Below are 27,316 nucleotides of genomic sequence, written 5' to 3' on the forward strand. Positions count from 1 at the left end.
GACATTCTCACCTTCTGCTTCTGAAAGTCCAGGTGTGGGAATTACCAGATGGAAGCCAATGGCAAGAACGCTTATGGTCACGGGTGTATTCAGGTACAACATAACAAGAATTCAAATCATAAATTCTCCAAATGTTTTCAAAAATAGCTGCATGGAAAACATTGGCTGCGTGGCTCCCCCTCCCTCCTGCGGGTCCATCCAGTTCATCCCTGGAACGACAGAGTTGCAGCCTTCCCCGAGCCTCAGCTGCCAAAGAACTCTGGGGAAGGTTTTGCCACACGGAAACCAGGTCAGGACAGGTCAGGACAGCTGGAGGTGGGGCTATCAGCTGGGAAGTGGGACTGGGGACTTCAAAGCAAGAAGGCGGGGTTTAAACTCAAAACTCTGATCCTTTCATCACAGCCTTTCTGTGTCTCTCTTTCCTTCTTTTACTGAATAAAGTGGGAAGAATGAATCTCACCTTCTGCTAATCTCACATATCACTCACTATGAGGGTGACTTTGACTTTTCAGTGAAACACAAACGCACATACAAAAAGAGACAGAGAGAGAAAGGTATTGGAAATCTAAATGTTTCAGAATGGAGCCCACACTGATTTCTGGTAGACCCATCTCACCTCCCCATACAACCTCTCCACAGAGGGCTGAACAAACAGAAAAAAAATATGCAAAAGGGACATTACAGGTCCAGAAAATAAAAAGATGAAAGAATCACAAGAAATATCATCCTATGAGATAGATTTAACATAATGAAAAAGAGAAAGGGAATATTTGGAAATTTTTCTTACTCGTTTTTCAGTAAGATTCAAGAGGACTTTTGCAGGGGAAAAAAATCAGACTAAATAGTATCTACAGCAAGAGTCAATGAACTTTTCCTTTAAAAGACCAGTTAGTGGGGCACATGGGTGGCTCAGTGGGCTAAACGTCTGACTTCGGCTCAGGTCACGATCTAGCAGTTCATGAGTTCAAGCCCCGCATCAGGCTCTGTGCTGACAGCTCAGAGCCTGGAGCCTGCTTCAGACTCTGTGTCTCCCTCTCTCTCTGCCCCTCCCCCATTCTGTCTCTCTCTTTCAAAAATAAATAAACATTAATAAAACAAAAATAAAGTAAACAAAAAAGAAAGAAAGACCAGATAGTAAATATTAACTGCTTTGATGGCCACATGGTCTCTTCTGCAACTCCTCAGCTGGGCTCCCCAAAGCAGTAGACAATATGTAAAGAATGGCTGGGACCAGACACAGACTTCAGCCCTAGCTTGCCCGCCACAGCTCATCTAAAAGGAAGGATGTGGAGTCATGGAACTTTACGTGAAAGGTTGAAGTTAAAACCTCACGGAAAGCAGTCAGCAGCAAAAGCGTCCTGCAAAAAATTAAGTTCAAGATGGAAAGATACACTTGGAGAGCTTTCCCAAGACTTGCGTGACAGTGAGGAAAAGAGAGAGGCCTAGACAACAAAACCAGGGGACTGATCCATGCATAGAAGGAATCCTTCAAGAAGAGAACAGCCCAGAGCAGAGACCATCATGGTCATAGTCACCATCATCATCATCACCATCCTTTCAGAGTTGAAAACTTGAGGCTGCAGATTAAAAGAGCATATTTAAATGCAATGCAAAAGAAATTAAATCAACATGGACACATATCCTGATAAACTTTTTTAATATCTAGAGAAAATACTAGGACCTTCAAACAGGTAAAAAGAAAAGAAAACCTGTAAAAGAATCAAAATCCAGGGGCGCCTGGGTGGCTCAGTCAGTTGAGGGCGAACTCTTGATTTCGGCTCAGGTCATGAACCCCGGGTCATGGGATCGAGCCCCGCTTAGTCGTGGAACCTGCTTAAGATTCTCTCTCCCTCCCTCTGCCCCTCTCCCTAGCTCTCTCTCCCTCTCTCTCTCAGTCTCTCTTAAAAAAAAGTAATCAAAATCCAATGGGTCTCAGGCTTTTCTCCTACATTCATTGCTCAGAGACAATGGAGAAATTTCAAGAACTTTGAGGAAAGAAAAATACTCACCCAGGTTGTCATTTACATGTAAAGTCAACAGAATAACACTCTCAGAGACTCAAGAGCTAAATAAATTACATTACAAATATTTCCTTCTTGGCCAAGAAAAAAAAAAAAGTTTTAAAGGCGAATGCTGATCCACCAAGAGACAAAGCAAAATCAAGAACCCGGTAATGGGTAATGGGTACCCGGCAGTGGGTAATGTGCAGGGTAAGAGATACATGAACAATGATAAGCTGGTTAAGGTGTCTAACTACTTAGAATAATTTCAGTGGTAGAAGGGTAGAAACGTCAAACAATCTTTGAAAGGAATGAAGGGAAATTGAAGTGACCAGAATGTAAAAATTATTAGCAGGGGTCTTAAAACCTAAAGCATAGTAGCAAAAGTGGGCAAATGGGGAAGGGAAGGACATAAAACCATACTGTTTAATTCTTAACTTTGATGCTTATGGGTTTAAATATGCTTTCAAAAACTTAAGGGTAATCGTTATTAAGTTTAAGTAGGATGAACACTCCCCAAATCACCAGAAGGAGGGAAAGCAGAGCAAATCCAATCCATAAAGTAAAAATTAACAGGTAAAAAGGAAACAGGAAGGAAAAAGCATTGAGAAAGAAAACCAGAAACCTTAAAGAACAGAAGAGCAAAGATTACATTACGAAACACTAGGCTGTCTTTAGAAATCGAGCCTGAAGGATATTTAATCACATGGGAATATGTTCGCAATAAAAAGAAGAAGACATGATATAATATATATATATATGTTATATGTTATATTATCTCACTTTGTATATATTTAAAGTACATGTCTATAGAAAAAAAGAGAAATGGAATACACTCAAGTATCAATCATAATTTTCTGAAAGGGATAGGACTTCAGGTGATTGTCATTTTCTTATTTATTCTTTCTCTATGTTTCCCCCACACAATATATATCGCTACAATAATTTTTTAAAAAGCGATAAGCATTACAAAAAAAATAAAAGTTTTAGGGTCCCACAAAATCAAACTGAGAAAAGGGAGAGAAGAGGGCACTGAGAGGCTTTGGAAGATATCATGGGCCGTGGGTTGGGTCCAAGCGGTCAGCAGACCCCACTGGGCTGGAATCTGGATTTTCCATCTCCTGCTGCCTTCCTCCGGGGTTTCCAGACACACAAGAAAATCTCACCAGAAAAGCTTCACTTCTCAGAATCCTTACTATATGCTGTGTGCAACATGCTTGAATCCTCACGACACCCCCAAGAGGCAAATATACCAGCCCCATTTTACAGATGAGCAAACTGAGGTCAGAGAGGATGAGAGATGTGCTTGAGGTCACATGGTGGGGAAGGGAAACTGTCAGGATGCGAACCCAGATAGCCAGCAGACAGCCTGCTCGTTGAATCCCATTTCTTTTCCTCCTTCTGGAAGTTAAGCGAAACTTGTCCGACTTCATTGCTATGATTTTCTAATCTGTTCATTCTTCACTCTGGCTTAGGAGGACACAACTGTGAGCGCTGCTATCTCTTGCTTTCAGCTGGGCCATGAATACAAATGCCCCAGATTCTCTCACAAAGACCCTGCAAGCTGCACCCCAGGAGAGCTTCCTGAGCAGACACACTATCCCTTCCAGTCTAGCTTCGGTGGATCAAACAGAACCAATTTCATCACAGCTCACCCGCCCCCACATCCTTCCCTCATAAACTAACCGTGGAGTGCAGGCCCAGCGGCCTGTCCAATATATGTCAGAGTCCTGAATACTTCTCCCCACGGGCCCCGCACCAGCCAAGGAAACCTGTGCTGGCCGGCAGCCAAATGAATAAAATCCCTACCTTCGCCTAAAAGGCAGGGGAGGGGAGCGGAGAGCTTACCTCTGAATTGCAATGTTACTAGGACCCAGTTCGCTGTAATAATACCAATGAACATTTCTCCCCCTCTTAATAGTTTCTAGTACAGGATAAAAATAGCTGTACACGTGGAGCTGAAGCGCAAAAAATAACAATGGGAATGTACTCTGGAAGAGCCCCAATCTACCTAGCCTGGGAAGGAGGGAGGGGTAGGCAGGCAGCATCGTGGGAGATTTAGAAGGGGCTGCAGAGAACCCGCTAGAATTAAGGGCCTTCCTGCACCTTGCTCCTCTCCCAGCCGGAGTTGCTACGTCTGACAGCTGAAAGCACCTGTGGGAAAGCGAAGCTGGCATCAGACTCAGAATCAGAGACTTGATTGTCAGGTGGGAAGGTGCCCACCCTGCCACGAACTAGTTTTGTGACCTTGCTTGAGTCAGATAACCCCTCCAAGCTGATTCCTTATCTATAAAACGGAGAATCATTGAGGATCAAGGCCCCTACCTGGCAGGCGGGTGTGCCATGTAAATGTGGCAGCCTGTGAAAGGGCTTTGCAAATTTGCAACGTGTGATTCAAATGTTAGAGGAGATCTCTGAGTATCTGGTGGCGGTGGTGATGCAGGTGACCTTTGCCAACACAGCCATCACGGATTACCGAAATGAAAATCGCCCCGAGTCGGCCCCCACCCTGTTCAGCCGGTTAAAGGAACACACCGGTCCCACAGGTGTTCTCCTGCACGAGCCCAGGAGACACCGTTCCTAACCCAGGCACACAGGCTGGAAGCTACCTTCACGGATATTTCTCCGATGGAAACATCTCGTCCTAAAGACACAGGTGGCCTGGCCAGAAGCTGTTTTCTTCATAGCTCTGAGCTTTTTGGCTAAGAGAGAAGATGCACAATCATACTCAGCACATTCCCTGAGGGCTGGCTTCCCTCTAAGGACAATCGCGCCAGGGGCACCTGGCTGGTTCAGTTGGTTGAGCGTCCGACTCTTGATTTCAGCTCAGGTCATGATCCCAGGTTTGTGGGATCAAGCCCCGCGTCAGGTCCTGCACTGAGCATGGAGCCTGCTTAAGATTCTCTTTCTCTCCCTCTGCCCCTTTCCCCTGCTCACATGCTCTCTCTGTCTTTCTCTCCCTAAAAAAAGAAGAAAGACAGAAAGAAAGACAGAAAGAAAGACAAAGAAAGACAGAAGCAAGCAAGAAAGAAAGAAAGAAAGAAAGAAAAAGAAAGAAAGAAAGAAAGAAAAAAGGACCATCATGCCAGGCCTGAAGCGGTCCCAGGAGGCCCAGGGGCCATCTATGGTAAGAGTGCAAAGGAGAAGCAGTGGAAGGTCCCCTCCCTCTTTCCATTCCTTTACATACACACTACGCCGCATTCCCCAGACCTCACCCCAGCAACACAGGACACACAGTCCATACACTGGGATGATGTCATGACTAAGTCTAGACCACCCACAAGGCAAATGTGTAGCAGTTGTGCTCCATAGGGCTCCCTGAGCTCCATGGGGTACCCCAGGGTCTTGGGGAGACATTAGGAAGATAGAAAGGGAAGCTCTGAAACCACTTCCCCACCCCACACTCCCCCCCACCCCCCCACCCGCCCCATCCATCAACGTCAATCTGACTTGATTTGTATCAGTTTTATGTCTGGCTCCCATGTAAGGATTTTATTTGAGAATGACTTCTCTGTCTAAAAAGCTTCAAAATCTTTGCCCTAGAGGCTCTGAAGAACCACGACTGAAGTCTAGGGAGAGAGGACCTTGGTCCCTGGACTGGAGTGAAGCCATCTAAAGGTCTCTTCCCCACCTAAATAATGGTAATGTTTTCATTACGGGGAAAATGCAGTTCAACAGTAACACCACCCAGAATTTCTCTGGACTTGTGGCTGCTGTCCCTGCAGACCAGGGGTTGTCCTATTGCACAGAAAAGCCCTTCTTCCTCTCAAGGCCATGGGGACCAGGCATGTCAGCCCAGGCTACATGGGCCCAAATGAGCAAAGTGTGACCACATATTTGGCAGCGCTGTTGGGCAGAAGGTTTGAGGGGAAGGAAGGAAAACAAAAAGACCAAGAGAAGAAAACCTCTCCCTGTGGAGAGGGAGGAGCGAGGGGCCAGAAGAGCACCCATAAGCCCATCTGCTTCTTTTGAAATGCACATTTTTGGAAAAAGAGGAGAAGGCTAGGGAAGCAAAGATACCAGTTTAGAGGCAGACAGTATCCCCTTCTAAGGGAGTAGAAAGCACATGAGCAACACCAGGCCAATCTAGGTATCCACATGGACCAGGGGGCCTGGTGTCAACCCAGGAAACTCAGGAGGTAAGCAACCCAGGTCTCCCCCTGGGAGAAAGAAGCCATCAGCCCGACAGGCAGGGAAGAGCCATCCATCACTGCCTGGCCACCAAAGATCTTAAGGCAAGGAGAATGCAAGTTGGGGGACCTGCTTTAGTCCAAGGGACAGATACGAAAGAGAGGCTGGGGTCTGACATCTCTGGGAGGTTGCAGGCCTCCCTTGGGCATTGCAGGGGACCACAGTCAGCCTGAGATCAACAAGCATGGGCTTAGACCCAGACCCTGTACTGGCTTTAATCACATAGTCTTGAACCAGCTATTTAACTCCTCTGGGCCTCAGTTTCCTCAACTGTTCTTGGCAATCACAAGCATAGCTACTTTGCAGGGCAGTTCGGAGGACTGAATTAATAGAGGCCTATCACCCAAGCAGTGCCTGCACTCAGCAAGCATGAGATAAATGTTGGCCAGAGAGGGCATGGTTAAGCCCCCCTCGCAGTGCACCCCACCAGGTTCAGCCCCTCCAACCGCGTGGGTGTGGGTCAAAGTAGCAGCAGGACGTGAACAGCTCCCCAAATGCCATCTTCTCTAGGTGTAGCCCCTCCCCTGGGGGCATTTGCTCCACCTCGGAATCCCCATCTTTCCCTTTCCCTGATCCCTCCATTTCCCTCCTCTTTAAATTGTTAAAACATCTCTAAGTTTACCTGTGTGCTCTTTTAGTAAAGTTGAGTTGCCAAACCATTTATCAGGAAGTCCAAATAAGTATGACCATAGATGTAGGTGCCTGTTCACAGATTCTTGGCTTTCTGGGCAGCTAGCGGGAGACTTCTGTTGGGGGAAGTCACCTGGCTTCTTAGCTTCTTAGCTTCTTAGAGAAATATGCCTTGTCACCGCCTCTTAGCTGGCCATCAGAATCATTAGCAATTCTCTAAGCAGCTCTGTCAGGTAAACCTGCCCACGACTCGTTTCACACATGGAGAAGCTGGAAGACAGGCTGAGAAGTTATTGGTGGGGAAGGGGGTTGAGGTCCCACGGGCCCTGATTTTCCTGCCTGCCCGCTCTTCTCCTTGAGATTCATCAAGCAACCAAACAAGAGAAGGAGTTCTCACCACCCCCACCCCCCGCCGCCCCCCGCCTGGAGTCACCCCCACAGCTTTGCAGAGTGGCTTGTCTTGGGGCCAAAAGAGGTGTGAGGCTCACTGACCTATAATGGGGAGCGCATGGAGTTTGCATTATTTTTCCAGAGCTGAATCAGTCACACACTCTTGAGGCCAAGGTGACCCATGAGGCAAGAGCTCAGGGTTCTGCCTGAGGCCAGTGGCCAGAGTCACTCGCTGTGCCCCTGCTGGGGAGGGGGGAAGGCACGTGAGAGACCTTGGCCTTGTTACAGTCTTACTTCAGCCAACTTGGCCACCGATCCTAGGCTCTGAAAGCCACTCCCAGGCTGCTCTCGCCAAGGCTGCTCCTTGGCACATTTTCTGGTCTGCAGTAGACAGTGGGGAAATTAACACACAGGGAGGGCAAGGTAACTGCCCAAGATCACAGAATGAAAAAGCAGTGAACCAGGGACCAGCGAACCATGCCCAAAAGAGCATGCCCACAGGCGGTGTGGCAGCACACTGTTTCAGTTTTTCTAATACTTTAAATAACCTCGTCATTCAGGACAGTGGTGTCCAAGTGGTGAAATATGCTATCCTTGGATAACCGCACTGCTGAGAAAACCAGCTTCTTGGCAGTGGGATCCTTGCTTGCTCACTTTGGAATGCCAAGATCCCACCACGGCATGGTTGACATGTTCCAAATCTCTCAAACTTAATGAAACACCTGTCCCCCTAATGCAGAAGGTACCATCAGAAGTAATTACACACAGCTTTCACATATTCACACACACACTTACACACCCAGACTCCAGCTGGCCCATTGGCTGGTTCCCTGGGTATAGACCTGGGTGTGCTCCCTGATCAATCCTGGTGACAATCAGCTGCAAGCGCTCCTCCCAGTTTTCAATTCTCTGGAAAACTGTCACACAAAACTCTAGTCTGGAATCAAATGGGCCTAAGTTAAGTTTAAAGTAATTACAATGGACATAGGAACATTCACACCGTCAACGTTTTAACTCACACACACACACACACACACACACACACACGGGATTGTTGAAAATTTAAAATATAATTTATCTTTAGAAGACTCTATTTGGAAGTTGTCCCCATTTATTATTTGTAAACTGATGTTTATACACACACCACACATATTCTACACAAATAACTTTTCCTAATCGTATTATTTGTTTGCACACTCTATCCCAGTGAAGCCTGAGGGCAAAATTGCTCATCTCAACAATCCAAAGAGCCGAGGTCAGATGGAGAGGACTTTGCCTTATGGTGACAAAGTGGAAGAGGCGGTCAGAACCCCATACAATGTTCCCAACGTCCCTTTCTATGGCTGTTGTGCACTGTGACTTCTCTGCCTCTTCCCTCAAAAGTCGGAGACGGAGAACGGAATGAGAAGACAGGCAAAGGAATGCTTTAGAAGAAGTCATCAAAAATGGCAAACAGGTCCTCCCCAGCTTTACCAGGAACAACCCCCCCCCCACACACACACACATACACACACTATATTTATGCACATACTGTTACACACACATTTGAAAGGGAATTATATAACACATCAGCTGTTCCTTTTCACAAGCCCAATTGAGATCAGTCCTGTAAGTGTAGAAGCTTGTGGTGAGGGTCCAGGGATTTGGGATTTCAACAAGCAGCAAGAGAAAAGGCCCACGCTCTCTGAGGTCAGAACACGGGCCCTGGAATGCTCAGAAGCTGCCCAAGATGCTAGTACCAAGGGTTTCCTCTCTGGAGCCTCAAACTCTCCACATGCCCAGCCTCACCCCTACACAAAGCTGGATTTTGGGTGAAGAAACGAAATCTAACTCTAAAATGCACACGGGCACACACATACAAAATCTTTTATGTCCATAAAAGGAGAGGGAACATAATATAATACAAGGATGTGGGTTCTGGGGTCTGGATCTCAGTGTCCTTGTGGGGAAAAACTGTAGCAAACACATTTACCACATGGGGCTGCCGTGAGAGCCCTAGACTTTCACATGTAAGGGCTGGGTAGCAAAGGGCCCAGCACATAGTAGCTGCTCACTTTTCTCTCACCTTCCTCTCTTCCCTTCCCCAGCCTTGACTGATGAAGTAGTGATTTTGACCTTCGCAGTGGACTCAGCTTTCGCTGATGATTACACAGGTGAGCCCAATCTAATCATATGGGTCCTTAGAGCAGAAATCCTCTCCCAGCTGTGGTTAGAAGGAGCAGAGGCTACAGAAGAAAGTCTCCAGAGATGCAGCATAGCTAGCTTTGCAAATGGAGGGAGAGGGCCCTGAACCAGGAATGAACCTCTGGAAGCTGGAAAGGCAAGGAAACAGATTCCCCCTGAGAACCTCCAGAAAGGAATACAGCTGCTGGATACCTTGATTTTAGCCCAGTGAGACCCATCTCAGACTTCTGACCTACTGAACTATAAGAGAATCATCGGTGCTGTTTTAAGTCGGTCAGTTTGTGATAATCTGTTACGTCAGCAATAGGAGACTAATACACCCACTACTGGTCTCTGGCAAGGTGCCTGGTGCTCCCTCCCCTCACCCCTCCACAGCTGACTTCCCTGATGGTGCTCCCGGTGGAGTCCTCCCAGCAGGGAAGCTCATCTACCTCACCTGTTGCTTCTGTGGGGGCTCCCTGGCCCAGCTCTCTTGCCAGGAGAGCCCTCTCTTTCCATTTCAAATGGCCCTGGTTCCTGATGATGGATTCCCAAGTCTTGTTCTAAATTTCTGGGACCCTTCGAGTCCCAAACTCATTTGTCAGAATGCCAGACCACAGACATGCAGGAGCGTGAGGAGGAGAGGAGCTCTTTCAGGCTCCAGTACCCACCTTCAGCCCCTACCTGGGGGCAGAGTTGCACAACACAAAACCCCAGTTCTTGTGATGCAAGACAACCGTCCACACGCAGAAACAGGGAAGTGACATGTCACTTCTCACCGATGCCGTGTGCATTCTCCAACCTTGCTTTATACTAGCACTTTAGGCCACCAGGATCAGGGCAGGGTGGCGGGTACAGAAACACTTTATTCATTTGTTTTGATTTTGAGTTTTATTTATTTATTTTGAAAGACAGAGAGAGGATGAGCAGGGGAGGGCAGAGAGAGAGAGAATCCCAAGCAGGCTCCATGCCATCAGCACAGAGCCTGATGTGGGGCTCAAACCCACAAACCATGAGATCCTGACCTGAGCAGAAATCAAGAGTTGGATGCTTAGCCAATTGAGCCACGGAGGTGCCCCAGAACCACATCTTCAGAACAGAGAAGCTGGCAAGCCAAAAGGGGAGGAGAGAACTGTCAGAGGAGAAGGAAGTCCCTCTCAACAGACAGCCGTGGTGGCAGGAGCTGGGGCACCTGTGGGACTACCCCCCACTGAGCTGACTACCTCCCAAGCCTGCCAGGAACCCTGGAACCCGGTTCCGGGCTGTCAGCAAAGACAAGTTTAACACCAGTGATCTCATCAGGCAGAACAGCCCCCAGGGCCTCACAGGGCTCTGGGAAGCATCACTTCGACAGGTGGGAAAGTGGACGTCACTACTGGTCCCATAACATAGGTGGAGGGCATAGGGGTCCTTCCCTCCACGCACGAAAAAGAAGCAGGTGCAGGTGATGGCCGGGCTTGGTAGCGGGTATCAGGCTGCATGAGCTGGTGCTTTAAGGGAGTCCACAGATACCCATACTTTGTCTGATGTGAGTGGCAGGCAAACATTCTAACTGTGAAGTGGTGGCTTATGTCCCTGTGAACCTCCCCCGTGCTGACACCAGGACATTATGTGACTGAGTATTTATAAATGCAACAGCAGACAGAAGGTGGGGGAGGACTAGAGCTCATTCCCTCTGTTGTTTACTGCAAATAAGACTGAGACCCTGCAAAGGCGGGGGGGTGGGGGGTGATTGTCCCTTGTCCCTCACAGTGAGTCAGCAGCAGAGAAGGATGAGAGTCTGTCACCAAGTGCAAACCCAAATTCTTGCCATTGGCTCAAGACCTCTCTCCATGGCTCTGCAGTTGTTTTTCTGGCTTATCTTAGCTGGTGGTTTTTGCTGCCCAGGTCCCCTGAGGTTTTTCGGTATGTTCTGTGAGCAGATTTTCTCTTATTCTCTTGAACAAAGCGTCCACAGTGGCTTCTCTAATAGTGCCCAAAAGTCACAGCAGGGTAGTACCAGGAGGGTGCTTTGGTTGGGATAAGGACCCTTGGTTTCTGCTTCCTCAGCCAGTGGACAGGGCCTGACAAACCTCGCTGGTAGAGGGAAGGATGAAGATACTAAGAATAGACATGATACCTTCTCAGATAGAAGGAAATACACTTCTAAATAGCAAATATCGATATTTCTAGAACATAGGGACTGCAGAAAAGAGCAGCCCATGTCATATTGCTAAAGGTGATGGATAGTGATGGTAAATAAATGTTGTCACATAAGAAAGGCCAAGTTTGCATCCAAACACATGAGGTGGGGGTGGGGGTTACTCCCATGTCAGATTCAGTCATATTAGTGCAGATTGAGTCCCGGAGAACAGGGGCTGCGAGTCTGGTAAATTCCACCCTGGGAAGTGCATCATGAGGGGCTGTCAGTGAAATAAAAACATCCTGAGAATTTGGGGTGACCACCAAAATAACATCTCTTCTGACAAAGAGCACATAAGCATCAACATGGTTGAAAGAAGGAAGGAAAGAAAGTTCTACAAGCAACTTCAAACAGAACTGACAGCGCCTCTTCAAGGAGAGATGCTGGGGAAAGCTGCAAAGAGAAATCGTGACTCAGGGAAAGGATGTACACCTGGAAGTGGGCGTTAGGGCTGCAGAGCAGGACCCAAAATGTGGAGGCAAGGTCAGTGCTGAGAGCAAAGAAGCATTAGAGGGGTCAGACTCAGAGCACTGGGCCAGCGTCCCATCACACACACACACACACACACACACACACACACACACACACACACTTGCAGTGCTGGGACATCTGGAGAAGAAACAAAATTAGTTCAGATTGTGAACAATTTATCCTGTCGCGGCAAAATGAGATTTCTTTTCTGCTGTTCTTTTAATTAAAAGTCAGCTCATAAATCAAAGACCTTGTTTCCAGGCTGCAGGAGATGGTAGGAGGGAACCCAAGCTTTTCAGAGCTGAGTGGTACCCTGCCTGTGCCCCCTCTTTGCCCAGGTTATTCACCCATTACAGCATCTCACATGTCATAGCAGCTCAGTGAGTAGCTAAGGGTGACTCAGCTGAGTTTTATCTTTCACCTTCCTCATTGGGCATCTGAACTTCTGCCAAAGAGATCTTGAGTGTGTAGGTACACACACATACACACAGTGAAACCCCACAAGGACTGGTTAGTGCATCTATTTGGAGCATTCTGAGGTTTCCCCTAGAGACTCCCATCTCTGGAGACCTTTCACACTCCTTGCCTGGGTTCACGGGGGTGTTTACATCCATGGATTTTGAAGACTGTTCTTAGAAGTTTACTAAGCACAGAAAGTCATATGATCCTCACCATCTTCTTAATTTTTATTATTTTTTTTCCTCCTGGTGAATCAAAGAGTGCTCTCCAGATGTGAAGTCCTATTATCCTCAGCTCTTCATAAGAGAGATGGAGAGTGCATATATCAATATGCTCAATGCTCAGAAGGTGAAATTTAATATGGATAAACAATTTGTCCAAAATGTGCTGCCAGCAACAAAGTTGAGCCTTCCTGGATGTCAGTTCCAACTCTTCATGTAACATGCAGGTCTGGTTCCTAACCATGGAGAGGCACGGGCAACCCACAGATACAGACTCTTGGGCATGAAGACTGTGGTGATGCTGAGGAATGAGTGTGGGAAGCAACAGGGTGGCATTCGGTGGCTCCTTTTGTTCCTTGCCTTTCTCTGGCTTAAGAAAATGGCTGCCATGACCATGGAAGAAGTATACTGTTTTCCCATTTTTGAGCTGCTCCTCACCTAAGCATCTTAAAGGGCTTTGTATATCCACACCCACATGCCTTCATACTCCGAAGGGGTTTGGGGACAAATAAAGGGAACCCCTTTACAAGAGGAGGAGTGAAAGGAGAACTTTTGGCTTCCTGTTCAGTATCTACCCACAATGCCATGGGCCTCTCTCTCACTATCCCCACCCCCACCCCAACCCAGTGACTCCTCTCGGCTCCTGCCCCCTGACAGAGAAAGTGCAGACAAAAGCAAAGGTCCAGGGAGGCACAAAGGTCCCCTTTCCTCTGTCCCCAGACCCGAGCTTCTCAAAAACAATCAAATTTAAAGCAGAGAGATTAAATTATCACTAAGCTAATTATGGGAATCACACTTAGGCTGGCTGCTGGGAAGCGAGGTCAGCAGGCAGGAGGCATTAAAATGAAAGGCAGATGCAAGAAGCACTTAAAAAAGCAACTGGGAGACTCATTACCCCACCCCACCCCACCCCCACCACACACACACACACACACACACACACACACACAGAGGAGAAAGAACCCACTCTGATGTTTGAGACGCTGTCCATCTGGGCAATAGTCAGCACATTTGACAGCTAAATAGCTCCACTCTGTCATCATCTTGAAGCCAAAGTGGGAGAGTCAGAGGTAAACTGATTAGATGCTGTGCTGCTAATTTCCCAGAGAGAACACGAGGGAGGTGGGGCCCAGTCAGAGAGGGCGGCACACGGGAAGACCAGCCCCGGGCTTCAGTACAAAGAGAAGGGTCTGGCTCCTAAGTGAGCATGCACGGTGCGCACAGGTACACATGGGGATTAGGTATATGCACATGGTTATGACATGAATGTGTGTATATATATGGGAGGGCGTGCAGAAACATGCATATGTGGGTATATGTCTTACCTACCTGGAAATAGAAGGTGGACAGCTTAGAAAGGATATGAGGACCCCCCTCCCAGTATATTTGCAAAAAGGCAACTCCTCCATCAGCTTTCTGTGATTGCTAAGGCCCTCACAATCACTGCCACCAGCTCAGCCATGAAAATACATATCATTTTCCTCAGTTATGGATGCTCAATGACTCTCATGCATCATCAATATGATGCAAGTTTAAGACATGTCAGCCAAAAAATTGGCAGGCTACAAAATAAGTTTGAGAACTAAAAATCAATGTTTTTCAAACCAGTCTTCAGGATGGCTTCCTCCCCTCAGGATTCCAGCTCTGCACTTCTTCTGCCTTTTCCAGAGGGCAGTGGATGGTAGGGAGCCCTGATAAGGAGGTCCATGAGGTAGCTGTGAGTAGGGAGCTAGCTTTGGAACCAGAATGCCCAGATGGGATTCACTGCACAGAGGAATGAAATTTAGGGGCCAGCGGTCCTGCCTGTATCCAGAATGAATTTCAGAATTCACAATCAGAAAAGCAGAGTTTAGAGGGGAAAGTGGGGGGATCTTTGGGGGTTAAGTTACTCAGGGAAAATTAATTTGGGAGGCTCCATTTAATAGTAGGTAAGAGAAATGATCTAATAAATGTGGACAATTTAATTGCCTCCCAGAGATAACTGTTGAGCACAATCTGATCTTTGTATTTAAGTAGAAAAGTGCCCTCAGTCTTATGGAAAACTGAATCCAGGGAAATATAAGCATGCAGAGCCTAACAGAAGGAACTGAACAACTCTAGTTTTGGTTTTTGGAGAAAAAGCAAATCACAAAAAAAAAAAAAAAAAAAAAAAAAAAACCAGCTTATGGACAATTTAGTTTTTAAAAAATCTCCAACACCATGTCTGGGGGTGATGATATGAAATCAGCCATATCCTATATTTCTCACACATTTTCTCCAATATTAAGCCAGAAGAGACCATGACTCTGTAAGTCAAGAAACATCCTGCGCATTACAGATGACCAAGCTGATATTTCCTCTGACTCAATGTTGACATTCACATGAATAGTCTTTATGGTAAACTGTGTTATTGACAAAATATTCTCTGCCCCTCCCCGCCTCCTCCCTACACATGTACACACCAGGTCTCTTCCTGTGGCACGGTTATATTTCCCACACCACTCATTTTGGTTTTATAAAATAAAATATGAGTGACAATAATGAGTACTATTTCCAAGAGACAGCTTGAATAGGCATCAGGTAGCTCTACCATCTCTGTTTTCCTTCTGATGGAAGATTGGCATGTTCCAGACAGAAGGGATGCTCTTCAGTCTCTGTCCCAAATAAATCACGTGAAGTACAGCTGCCACCCAACCAGGGTGCACGTGAACGTGAGCTGGAAATAACCTTTACTGTGGTAAGCTACTTAAATTCGGGGGCCATTTGTTACCACAGCATAACTTAGCCTAAGCTAGCTGATACACTTCCTCACACATCCATGTGCTGTAAGCCTCAACAGTCGGTCTTCAGATACATTTGTTACCTTCAGACAGCACTGCATGGGGCACCTGAAGTCTAAGTGGGAAGGTTTAGACACACCAAGACAAAGATCCAGTGATATTAATAATCTGTTCTTTTACGTGAAGAAAATAAGCAAACTGCCTTCAGAAGACGTTCTCGACAACAGATTTTGAAATCTCTGATTGCCTGCAATTTCTACATCATCAAAACAGCACTGAATAACAGCTCAAATTGATAAAATGGATATATTATGTATCCATTTTGGAAAAGGATCTTTCGTTTGGAAAAGTACTCATTGGTTTCCTTCAATGAGCTCATATCTCTTCCTCCAAAGCCCACGATCTTTCCATTGGATGCAATGAAATAGTACTGCTGGAATCCATGCGGCCTGATGCTGCCCAGATCATGGTGGGATCTAGTGTCCCCAGCTGCCATGGTGGCACTTAAGGTCAACGATGTGCAAGTTCTGGTTTACCCAAGGCCGAAGCTGATTCTGCCTGAACAACCTCATAGGATCTAAAAGAAATTCACCCTGGAAGTGAGGTATAAAATGTCTTTTCTTCTTCCACATCCAGTATGTCTGAGGGAAGGCCCCAAAACAACTGTGAACATAAAGATTAACAAAGATCGTCTATGTATGCTAATCTGAAGCATTTAAAATATAATTACACACAAGTTTTCAAAAAACCTACTCACGCATTGTGAGAAGTCCCCATAGAGGAGTCCTGTTTCTGGTAGAAAATCATGTTTATGATCTTTTGGAGTAGGCTGAAGAAAATGGAAAGAGCTGAATGATCACTGGAGGAAATGCTGGTGAGCCGGCAGAGAGACTGAGTTAAAGAATTTATAAACTCACAGATCTTAAAGAATAAACCAAAGCTCTCTAACCATCTTCACTGTTATCGAAAACATAAAGTACATGAGACGTACTATCAAAAACATAGGATCTTGGGTATAATTCTACCTGAAAACCCACTGGCATCGGGGCCTCCCACTGGGAAGACTTGAAAAGCAGTAGCACTTGGGTGAAATTCCAGATGCTGTGATGAGAGCAAGTCGTACAGTGGCTTCAGCATCATCTGGCCTCTCAAGTCCAACCACGGGGGCGCACTCTGATTCAGCTGCCCCCACCCCAGCATGCTCACATCTTGGTGGGGAGATGGGAGTAGTTGAGCAGAAAGACAATCCATCCTCCTGGCAAGAGCAGGAGGGAGAGTCTTCTCCTTCCTGTTCTCTTTCCCTTCCACCCTCCTTGCCTCCAAGGCTTCAGGAGCCTTGGGTGGAGGGGAGGGGAGGGGGCTTCTGCAAGAGTCTTCTGGAAAGCAGACAAACCGGGACCAGGGGAGGCACTGGGGATGCCAGTGTTTCAGTAGCCGGAGAGTGGCCTCAAGGAAAGGAGAGCCTATGGGGTGGGGGAGACCCCTGAGCCAACACTCACTGCTCTCAGACCCACTCCTTGGCCCTGTTTTCTGAACGGGAGCAAAGCAGGTCAACAGAGTAGACATGGGTCCCCATCCAGCTATGCCAGCAACACAGGATGTGATGAAGATTGGCTCCCACTCCTCACCGTCCTGAACCTTGGGTTCTCCAATGAACAATGGAGATAATGCCACCTGGTGATGAGCATCAAGGGGTGGCTTGGGGGTAAAGGGTGCCCCTCAAGTCACTGTCCTCCAGGTCACCAAATCTAGAAAGGAACTGTGGAGGCTGAGCTATCCCAGGCCTCACTAGTTGTCCTGGGTGAATTGGACAAGAAAATGTTTGCGAGTGGATGTTTGTTTGGCAGAAGTACAATACTACGTAACGACAGGGAGAAATGGGCAAGAGCTGAGAGGGGGCAGTGGAGAGAGGGCTGAGGGCACAGCCAGGAATTCTGGGTTGGGGGGATGGGCATTTAGGGAGAAAAAGAAGCCTGGGATGGACTGGTTGGGGGAGGTGGTCAAATGACCAGCAGTGGTAAGGAGACGGTGTAATTAGGTCCTCAGCTCCACAGGGCTTGCAAAGCAGTTCTGGGATCTATGTAGAAGCAGCCAATCTCCAAATGAGTAAAGACAGGGACCCTGGATGACCCGTACATAATGGGAAAAATCCTCTAGAACCACTACACCCTGTCCTCCAGGCTGTTGGGAGAGAGCATTCTGGTGGGAAGCTAAAGAAAGACAAAGGAACAGCCGAGTGTGTCCTGGGCGGCAGGTCAGCGCAAGTGGAAAAGCACAGCCCGTCTGCTTCCCAGAAAGCTCCGGCCCTCCCCAAGGCCACCGCCGACTCTGCTGCAGGACGGGGCCCAGCATAACTGCTCCTCCAGAGGGAAGTCATGGAGGAGAGAGAGCTTCCATGTAGGTGGGAGCCCCATTGTTTCTCAGGTGGGAGCCTCTTCCTTGGTATTTAAATTTAGCCAGGGCGTTCGAGGACTCACAACATGAGGGGCCAAGGCTGAAGGGCTGAACTGCAGGACAGTGCGGTCAGGCCATTTACATGCAGGGCAACAGGCACGGGGGCCACAGAAGCTTGGATGAGGTGATTCTTCTTTTTCTTTTTCTTTTTTTTTTAACTAGGAAACAGACGGGATTGGAGTTGTTTTGGATAGATGAATCTGGCACCGTTTCTAGGAGAATTAACAGAGGGGAGGGACCTAGAGATGGGAAATCAGTTACAGCCACTCAGGCTTGAGCACAGGGCCCTGAGCCAGGGTAGTGGCAGAGGGAATGAAAGAAGGTTCTGGCCACCAGGCACGCTGGCCGGGTGCAGGAGGCCAGGTGACCACTTCCGCTCAATGGTTGTGGAGGCGAGGTTTACCCAGGACAGCACAACCCCAGTAGAGCCCATGATATTACTATATAAATGGATCAAAGGGCAGATCTTAGATCAAAACACGTGACCTCTGGGGCATTCTTCAATCTCTTGCATCCTGTGTAAAACAGAGGTCATAGAATGTACCCCAAAGGAAATGCTGAGGATTGTGCATGTGGATCACCTAGAACAGTGCCTGGGACTTTTGCCCCCGTGCAAAGCACTCAGGTTCCCTTCCCATCCCCTTTCCTGCCAGCTCCATCCCTCAAAAGTGACTCCTTTCCTAAAGAAAGGTGGTTCCCAGGTTGCCTGGGGGGGGGGCACGACACAGTTGGTTAAGCATCCAACTCTTGATCTCAGCTCAGGTCGCGATCTCTCAGTTCGTGAGTCTGGCTCTGCGCTGATGGTGAGGGGCCTGCTTGGGATTCTGTCTCTTCTTCTCTCTACCCCTCTCCTGCTTGTGCATGCTCTAAATACATATATACATACATACATACATACATACATACATACATATATACATACATATGTAAAACTTTAAAAAAGAAAAAGGAAGTAGGTGATTCCTAGCAAAGCCAGGAGGCACAGATTCTCTAAGGCCATGCAGAGCTCTCAGACGTGACACATCACTCACCCACCATCCTAAACCATCGGTGTTGCCCTAAGATTAGTAGAGTGCCTGGGACTGTCTCTCTGAGCTCCCAGGCCTCCTGCTGAGGACAGTCCCTCACCCTCTGGCCCTGGGCACGGCAGGCCACATGGCCTCTTCCTGTTCATCCTCCGGACTCTTGAACACATCTGTACAATCAAACCCTAGGGAGCCAGAAGCAGGATTCAGGGCCCGGGCCACAGCTGTCCCTGAGCCAGGCTGTGTCCCTTCTCACATCACTCACAGTTTAAAAGTATTGGCTCAGGTGCCCCCCAAGGCTCTGACACAGAGCCCTCGTGTGGTAAGCGGCCTCGAAAAGGATCCCCGTGGCCCCTGCCTCCTGATATCCATGTCCTTGTGGAAGCTGGAAGCCCTTCCTTTTGAGGGTGGGCTGGACCACATGACTGGTAGCTCTAAGGAATAGAATATAGCAAAGGTGACAGGATGCTGCTTCTGAAATTAGGTTTCAAAGAGACCTGGGCTTTCATGTTGCTCACCCTCTCCTGTCTCTCTCTCAGCTGCCATGTTGGGTTAGTAGCCTTCATGGAGAGGCCCACGTGGTGTGTGCTGTGTCCAGTGAGGACCTGAGACCTGCCCACAGCCACATGAATGACCTGAGAAGTGGATCCTCCCCCCGTCCAGCCCCAGCCGACACCTTGACTGTCGTCTGTCAGTAACCCCGAACCAGAACCATCCGGCTACGCCGTGACCACAGTGTCCTGACCACAGACACTGAGACAACACGTGTTTTGTTTAAGCCTCTATGTTTTGGGGTCATCTGTTAACACCGCAATTAACTAATACCCCTTGGTCACCTGGGGCAGGGTAGAAGGTGTGGAGTGAATACAGCAGGCTTGAGGGAACTATTTTAAAAGTCCCATGAATGCCTGTACGAGAAGCCAAAGCTGCTGGGAAAAACACCGTGACACTTCCAAGAGGCCAGGCACATGGCCACATTCACAGAAGTCACTTGTGAACAAGTAGGGACTCTAGGCAGACCTCCCAGTCAGAGCTCCGACTGGTGGGTCCTGAGTCGGTCCACCCATCGAAGTGGCTGAGGAAGTGCAGTGATTTCAGGTGACGAAGACCTTCCCTGGTCCTGCCCCTCACTGAGAGCCCTCATCGGTATTGACAGAAAGGTTCTATTCTCCTCTGGTGCAGAATCTGTCCGATGCGAGCCCAGCAGTAAGGGGCACTTTCCAGCTGGGGGCCCCTTCCTCTTCTCGCCCCTGCTCCCCCCTCTCGCTCTGGTACACCGTGTCCTTCATACTCTTCCATTTTTGTTGTCTTGGTTACATGGCCAGACTCCTGATATGCTGCTAGTTTTCATTTTAATGATATGTTCTTGTAAAGCACAATATTTTACTTCAATTGCATGTGTCACTGGATAAATTCCTCCAGCGTGTCTGGCATTTGAGCATCAGCTGACTGAGTGTGCTCTATGATTTGGGGTGTTTCTGTAGCACTCTCTTCAATTTTAACGTGCTTGCATTTTAATTTATGATCAGGATCATTCTACACAAATGTATATATATACACACACATATGATTCAAAAAAGTGGCACACGTGTATCAATAAATCTTGAATTGGCAAAGCTCATTTGAGACTATCTCCTTAAATCATGTGCACTACTAATGATCATTTGGAAAATAAAATGACAAATGTTCCTGAGGTAGTATTTTCTGGGGATCTCAAAGTGTGTTTCAAGGGGATGCCAGGAGAAGAGGGAGGCTTTTCCCCAGCTTAAGATGTCAAGCTGCTCTGAGAGTGGGTGAGACCGAAACTCCGTCACGAGGACACCTCCCCCATGCCTGCTCAGGTCTGCTCTGGGCGATCACTTGAGACCCAACCCCCCGCCCCAACCAGGCCATGCAGAGACAGTGGGTGGGCCCAAGGGCAGACTAGTGTAAAGTAAGAAGGAGTAAGAAATGAGTGCCAGTGGGATACACTTATGTAGAATGGATGGTTGGGCGAAAACTTAATATTGCTCAAGAATGTAAGACACGCCCAAGAGGACATCGACCAGCTCAGCTGCTGTCCACATCTACTGGGTACAGCATGCACAAAAAGACTTAAAACGCAGCAGGGGAGACTGCAACAGGTGAGAGGTGGATTAGAGGTGGGCAGATGACATGAGGTGAGGTTGGTCCCCAGGCTTAAAGAACTAATGACAGAACAGCCATCTCTTAGACGTGACTGACATCAGTGGAAGGAGCATGATGTTCCTGGAATATCTGTGGTGCTCTTCTGTCTGCAGCTCCTTCAACCTCAGCTCCTCTCCACTTAACCCATGGCTTAAGATCTATACAGGCTTCGTACTTGCAAAGCCAGCAGTGGGAAGTGCAAAAACAACATGACAAAACAATCAGACAAAAATGCTTTGATGGTCTTCTTCCATAATGGAAATTGTCCAGCATTGATTCTTCCATATTTCTTTTCCCTTCTGCTTGAGTGCCTAGGCACATGCAAACTAGCCAGCAGCTCTGCAGAGCTCACTGACCAAGTCCTTTACCAGATACCTGCACCTGTGCTCTAATCTCAGGGTCCCCAGGCAAGTTTGAGTTCCAACACTACCTCTCCATCTGATTTCGTGATGTCTTCACCCACTTGGGAGTCCTTTCTATGGCATGAATTTATTTTTAAAGTTGATTCAGATTTCCAGGTGAATGTTAAGAATTCTCAGACACATTCAGGAAGTTGCAAAGCAGGGGCTATACATCTCTAATCTGATATTGCTCTTTGATGTGAGCATCACGTGCATGCACACACACACACACACACACACACACACACAGCATCCATTGCTGAGAACTTATGGTCAGAATGACACAGACCCAGGTGGGTCTCCCTCTACCCCACTCTACTTCTGTTTATTTGCCCTTCTTGATCCATGATCAGGGGATATGGAACACAAGCAAACTGATTTCAAAACAGGGTCAAGAAAAAAAAAATTCGGCAGATTAAATTAATGTGCATAATAATTCCCAATGAGAATGATTCTTTTGTGACATCGACTCCTATTGACGTTCCATGCAGACACACACTCAATTCCTATCACGAGAGGCTGGTAAGGCTTGGTATGTCACACACCTGGGTACATATCATACTACAAGCCAGTGGCTGGGCCAGCCAGACTTCTGCTTAACCAGTATCCACAAAGTACTCCGCCCCTTAGGTGTGAATAGTTTAACCTAGCGAAACACTCAGGAACGATGCATTCACCAAATGAAAGGAGCAATCACACGTCAAGTGGAAGTTTACGATGTTTTGGCTCACAATGAACACTAGTCTCTCCCACTAATGTCAGGCAGTAATTCACTGCTGAACAGCAGCCATAAAATAGGATCACTTAGTGGTAGGAATGCAAGAGGCAAGGAAAGAGGGTTCCAGCCCAACTATTTAAGCAAAGAGATTTTTGTCACACTGACCTCATTACCCCATCTTGGGACAAAGATTGTCAGGTTTATACAGACACCCGAAAGCAGATCGGGATGGTGTTTGCCTTAAGATTTTTTACCTGCACGTGAAATTTTAACAGTCTGTGGGTTATTTCTAAGTTCCTAGGTACCTCCTGGTGTCTATTTATATGTCAGCATTTATATGTCACATTGCTTACCAGCACTTGCCTGTAATGTTCACCATGAAAAAGCTGCCAATACTAGCCATAACATACACACACACACGTGCGCACACACACACACTCACATACCGGAAAACATAAAAGACATCCAAATTGGCACTTTCCTCACCTCCTTTCCCTCTGCCTCATGTGATGTGTGCGCTAAAAGAGTGAAATTATGGTCATCAGAGGCAAGGTTGCAAATGATGGGGACCCACACCTTTCAAACAAAAGGAAAAGTCAGTAATTTTGAGGGCAGCCTATGGATAGCTACAGTCTAGCTCCCAGACCCTGAAACCCACAGCAAACCCCCAAGCCCTCCCACCCACCCTCCCCACCTCGAGTCCCTTGTCATATTGCAAAGAACCCTGTGAAGCCCTTGATACACACAGGAGATTATTACAGGGCTCGGAGAAGACAACTCTGTAATTATGGCTACAGTGTGATCTCCATTATTCTCACCCCCTGGTTGTAGTAGCTCACAAAACTTCCCGCAAAATCCTCCTGTAGCCCCAAAGCATTTCATGGCTGGGCCTCTGCCCAAAAGGTGAATGTGGTCTGATAACCTCTGGGAAAAGCAATACAGAGTCATGGCAAGGAAAGGGGAGTGGTTAGTGCTCAGCGAGCAGGGGTGGTGGGAAATTCTATTGTTCAGAAAAAATAAATAAACTGGCCAGTTTTGCTTTTTGTTATTTCAAACAACAGACTCGGCGGCCCAGCCTTCCTTTCCCAACTCCGACTGTCCCCTGGGCCGGCTGTGCTGAGTCTGCAGCGGCAGTAGCTGAGCTCCAGCAAAACTATTAAAAAGTCTGCCACTCTGAGCTCATGGAGCAGAAAGTTTGGCTGCCCCGATGGCCCAGCTTTCCCCAGGAGGACCGCTGGCTCATTCCCCCCACATGACCCTCTCTGCTCTTTACCTCTCAAATGTTTATGCTTCACCAATCCCACCACTGCTCGGGAAATTAAATGGAACATCCCAGGTGGCTGAAACAGAACTGTTCTTATATAAACTCCCCAAAGTAAAAAATGGGAAATGCCGGCGGAGGTTTATAAGGCCTCGAGCCTCCTGGTCAGGTGCCTGTCGTTGCTGGCTGGGCCAACCTCCCGGGACACCTGAAGGCAAGGATCTGCCTACAGCCTACCCCACAAGGATTGTCCCTGTGTGCTCTGTGTGCCCAGACTCCTAGAGGCATCCTCAGCCACCGTCATGGGGATCTGCTGCACTCTGACCTCCCCATCAGGGGCCAGGCTTCCACGGGCACCGGAGAGCCAGCCCCCACTGACCTCCATCCACCCGCTGACCAACAGCACATATTTGCAAGTTGACTGTCTTGGGTTTACAATGCAGCCATGGCCAGGGAGCATGTCTCTTTTTCTCCCCCGAGAGAGAATAACTGTTCTGTTATGTGCACTGAACTCTCAATCAGTGTTTATTTCATGGACACCATATTCCGACCAGCTCAATGACCAAAAAAAAAAAAAAAAGCCTCCTCCAGGATCTATTCAGTCTTGCCAGCAAGTAAATGATCTTGCTGCACCGAGTAGGAAGGTCAACGGACAGGAACCTTTTAGCATACTGAGGTAAGTTACTTCTCCATTGCACAGAGACAGGGCTCACTAGAGAGAAGAGTTAAGGCAGCCCAAATGGTCTTGCTTATTTTTTACTCTCAATAGTGCTTATTCACCCATCAGGCCAGGCGGAGCAGGTCAACAGACATTTCATTGTATGAACCGCATATGGGAATGCCTTTGGTATTTAGAACTCACTTTTCTAGCAAACCAAACTCACTGAATCATAATAAAGAATGAAACCATCTGAGCATCCAACAGAAACACCCTCGAGGCCCCTGCTCCAAAGCTCGGGTGCTTCCCTCCTCGGTTTATACTGAGGCTTAGTGAACACAATTTCAGCAAGTTTGGATATTGGACACTCAGCTCACAGAAAGCTGGAAGCCACAGATGAAGGGAAGAAGAAAGACCGGAGTCGCCCAGGGTTCCTGACAGCAGCTGGAGGTGACGAGCGACGATGTGCACTAAAGGAAGAGGCAGGAGGCAGCGACAACAAGACACGGGAGTCGTGCCAGGACAACGCATCTACGCCTTGCACGCGGCATCTTCTTGGGCGTCCACCAGCTTCATTTCGATGCGTGAGCAGTAATCACAACAAGGAGGCCAAGGTAGCAACAAAACGTTCAACTGTGTTTAATACATTCTTCACAGAGAGGCAGGGAACTATGAAATATAGTTCTTAAAGCTATGTAGATGATGGTTGAATTAGTCATTGTTTAGACGTGTAAGGCCATACACTACAATTTCCTGGTTACCTCTTTGGGCAGTACCAGACGGTAGCACACCGCCTGCATCATCCTTGTGGAGCATTATGGCATTTCACCAACACAAGCTTCCTCTTCCAGATACTACCCATGCAACTACTCCCCACACATCTCCCAACGCACACACACCTCCCTCTGGCTCTCCCCCTCCATACTCTCACACACCAGCCCCGCTGCCTGTTCCAAGAGTTGTAGAATTTAAAGAAAGAAATTATTGCCAGGCCATTACACAGTAGGATGGGAGAGTCGGCAAAGTCTTCTAGATTTGCCAAAAGCACTTCCCCTTGACTGTGTCCAGCTAATACCCAGGAACCCGGCAAAGAGAAAGCAGAGCTCAAGGCTGTCTCAGGTCTGGCAGTGCCACTCTCTCGATGTAAATCACACAATATCCAGAGAATTCCAAGGGAAGCCTATTAAATAAAACAAGCAGGAGCTCCACGTGGGTTCACCAATATTTCCCTGGGACAAGACTACCAGTCAACATAAAACAGGACATACTGCTTAGTCTTAGGAAGGCTTTTGATCCAATCAAGGGGGCTCTTGAGGGCACCAGCTCTAACTCGTTGAGATGAGAAGCCTGAGAAGGAGAACAGGTGAGAGAAGAGTCCTGGATAGAAAGGTGCCCCCAAACTGCTGATGGGCCAACATCAGCCAGCACCTGAGGCGAGCAAGCTTCCAGAGGACGAGGAGGGAAGTCTCATGTCTCAGATCACACCATTCTACTCCACCTCAAACAATTTCTATGCTCCAATAATATCCACGGTTTCCTCACCCCATGATCTGGCTCTTAGCCTTGTCGCCAACTCTAGCAGGTCCTGAATTTCCCCCCATCTGTTTCCCTACATGGATTCCAGACGGATGCACCAGTCAAAAGGGCTGAGGTGAGAGGAAAAGGTACCTTCCTCGCCCCTGCCCACCTTCCCCAGTCACCCAGCCCTTAGAAAGCCTTTGCATTAGCGCACGAACCCAAGGCGGACAGAGCACACCATTTAGGATGGCCTAGTGAGGCTGGGGTAACTCCTCCACGTGCATACCAGCCCTAGGGAAGAAGTAAGTCTGCACATTCACCCACTGTGATGCCCATGATAACCCTCCACCTTGAGGCAGAGAAGGGGCAGGTTGTCATTCATGACTTCAAGAGCAACATATCTCCTTAGCTCAAACTTGTATCACTTGCCCACCAGGCCCAAAGCAGTAAGAAAGCATGAGATAATGTCTATCCCGGCGGGGATAGATTGCCTTCACAATAACCAAAACGACGGCATCTCATTCCTACCTTCTTCAGCTTGCCACTTTTGGTGCCCACGAAGGCCAGAGAGTGATTCTTGTAGACGTAGGCAATGACAGAAGTCATGCGGTCCCTGTCCTCCGTGAAGACGGGAATGCCACGCACCATCTCAGACACGCCCAGGGGGGCATTCATATCCAGGCCACAGAAATTATCATCAATGGTTAAGAGCTGAAAATTAAAAAAGAAAAAAAAGAAAGAAATGAAAAATTAGGAGGAAACATCAGGGCAATAAGCAGAAATACTGAGTCAGGGAACTACAGGGCTAGAAGAACCCTTTTACACAAGAAAAACTCAGCTCCAGGGAAACTAGGTGACCTGTTAACAGTCAACCTAAGTAGGTGGTAGGACCATGGCAAAAAAATACAGATCCCTAGAGTCTCTTTCCTCTCTTGGCCTCCATGGTCTCTCTGCACCCCCTCCAACCCCTCCGGGCACCATCTTGGTAACTTAGATGGCCCATCATCACTGTCACATCGGAAAGCACTAAGCCAGCATCCATGAGCATGGGTTCCAGGCAGCTCTGCTTAGGAATAAGAGGGAACATGGCCTCCACATCTACCCTTCCTATTGAACAGACCACAGAGGAAGACTCAAGAGTGTAGAATAGAGAACTAGAAACATTAACATGTGAATGACAATATCATGACAGAAGCATGTGTAGAAAATCAGTTGGGGAAAGAGAAATAGTAGAGGTGGAAGACTCACAAACAACTCAACAAACCACAGTGGTACCTCATGATGCCCCATCTCAAGTGCCCTGCCTTTTTCAAAACCACAGTGAAGGTGGACAACCCTGGCCTTGTCATACTTACACCAGCATTTGCCAAAGTGTCTTCTGTGGAAGCCAAGCCCCCCAAGATGCTCTACGAAAACAGGGCTCCTTGGGCAAATTATTTTGTACTGAAACATAGTACATTCTAACACTATGTAGGAGGCTCATAACAATTATAGGAAAGGTCTGAAAAGTCTTTTTAAGAAGAAATATGTTTAACATTCCTTTAGCCTTTCCCAAACATTATATTCCCTAAAAATGACTGGGACACCTGTTATAGCATTCCTTAAAGAGAATATCCCCTAGATACTCTGTGAGACTCATGGATCCAATT

The 27,316-nt window shown here is 47.6% G+C and overlaps 1 protein-coding gene across 6 annotated transcripts in view; it reads right to left on the minus strand.

The window, feature by feature from the left end:
- The window catches only part of PLXNA4 (plexin A4), a 594,729-nt gene that overhangs the window by 323,236 nt on the left and 244,177 nt on the right, over window positions 1-27,316 (minus strand). For all 6 annotated transcript variants that reach the window (XM_045052764.1, XM_045052766.1, XM_045052767.1 and 3 more), the window contains one exon: window positions 26,196-26,378. In XM_045052764.1, coding sequence (XP_044908699.1) covers window positions 26,196-26,378 — 183 coding nt within the window. The remainder of the gene's footprint in view (window positions 1-26,195; window positions 26,379-27,316) is intronic.

This window comes from Felis catus, chromosome A2 (genome assembly GCF_018350175.1).
Source record: "Felis catus isolate Fca126 chromosome A2, F.catus_Fca126_mat1.0, whole genome shotgun sequence".
NCBI lineage: Eukaryota > Metazoa > Chordata > Mammalia > Carnivora > Felidae > Felis > Felis catus.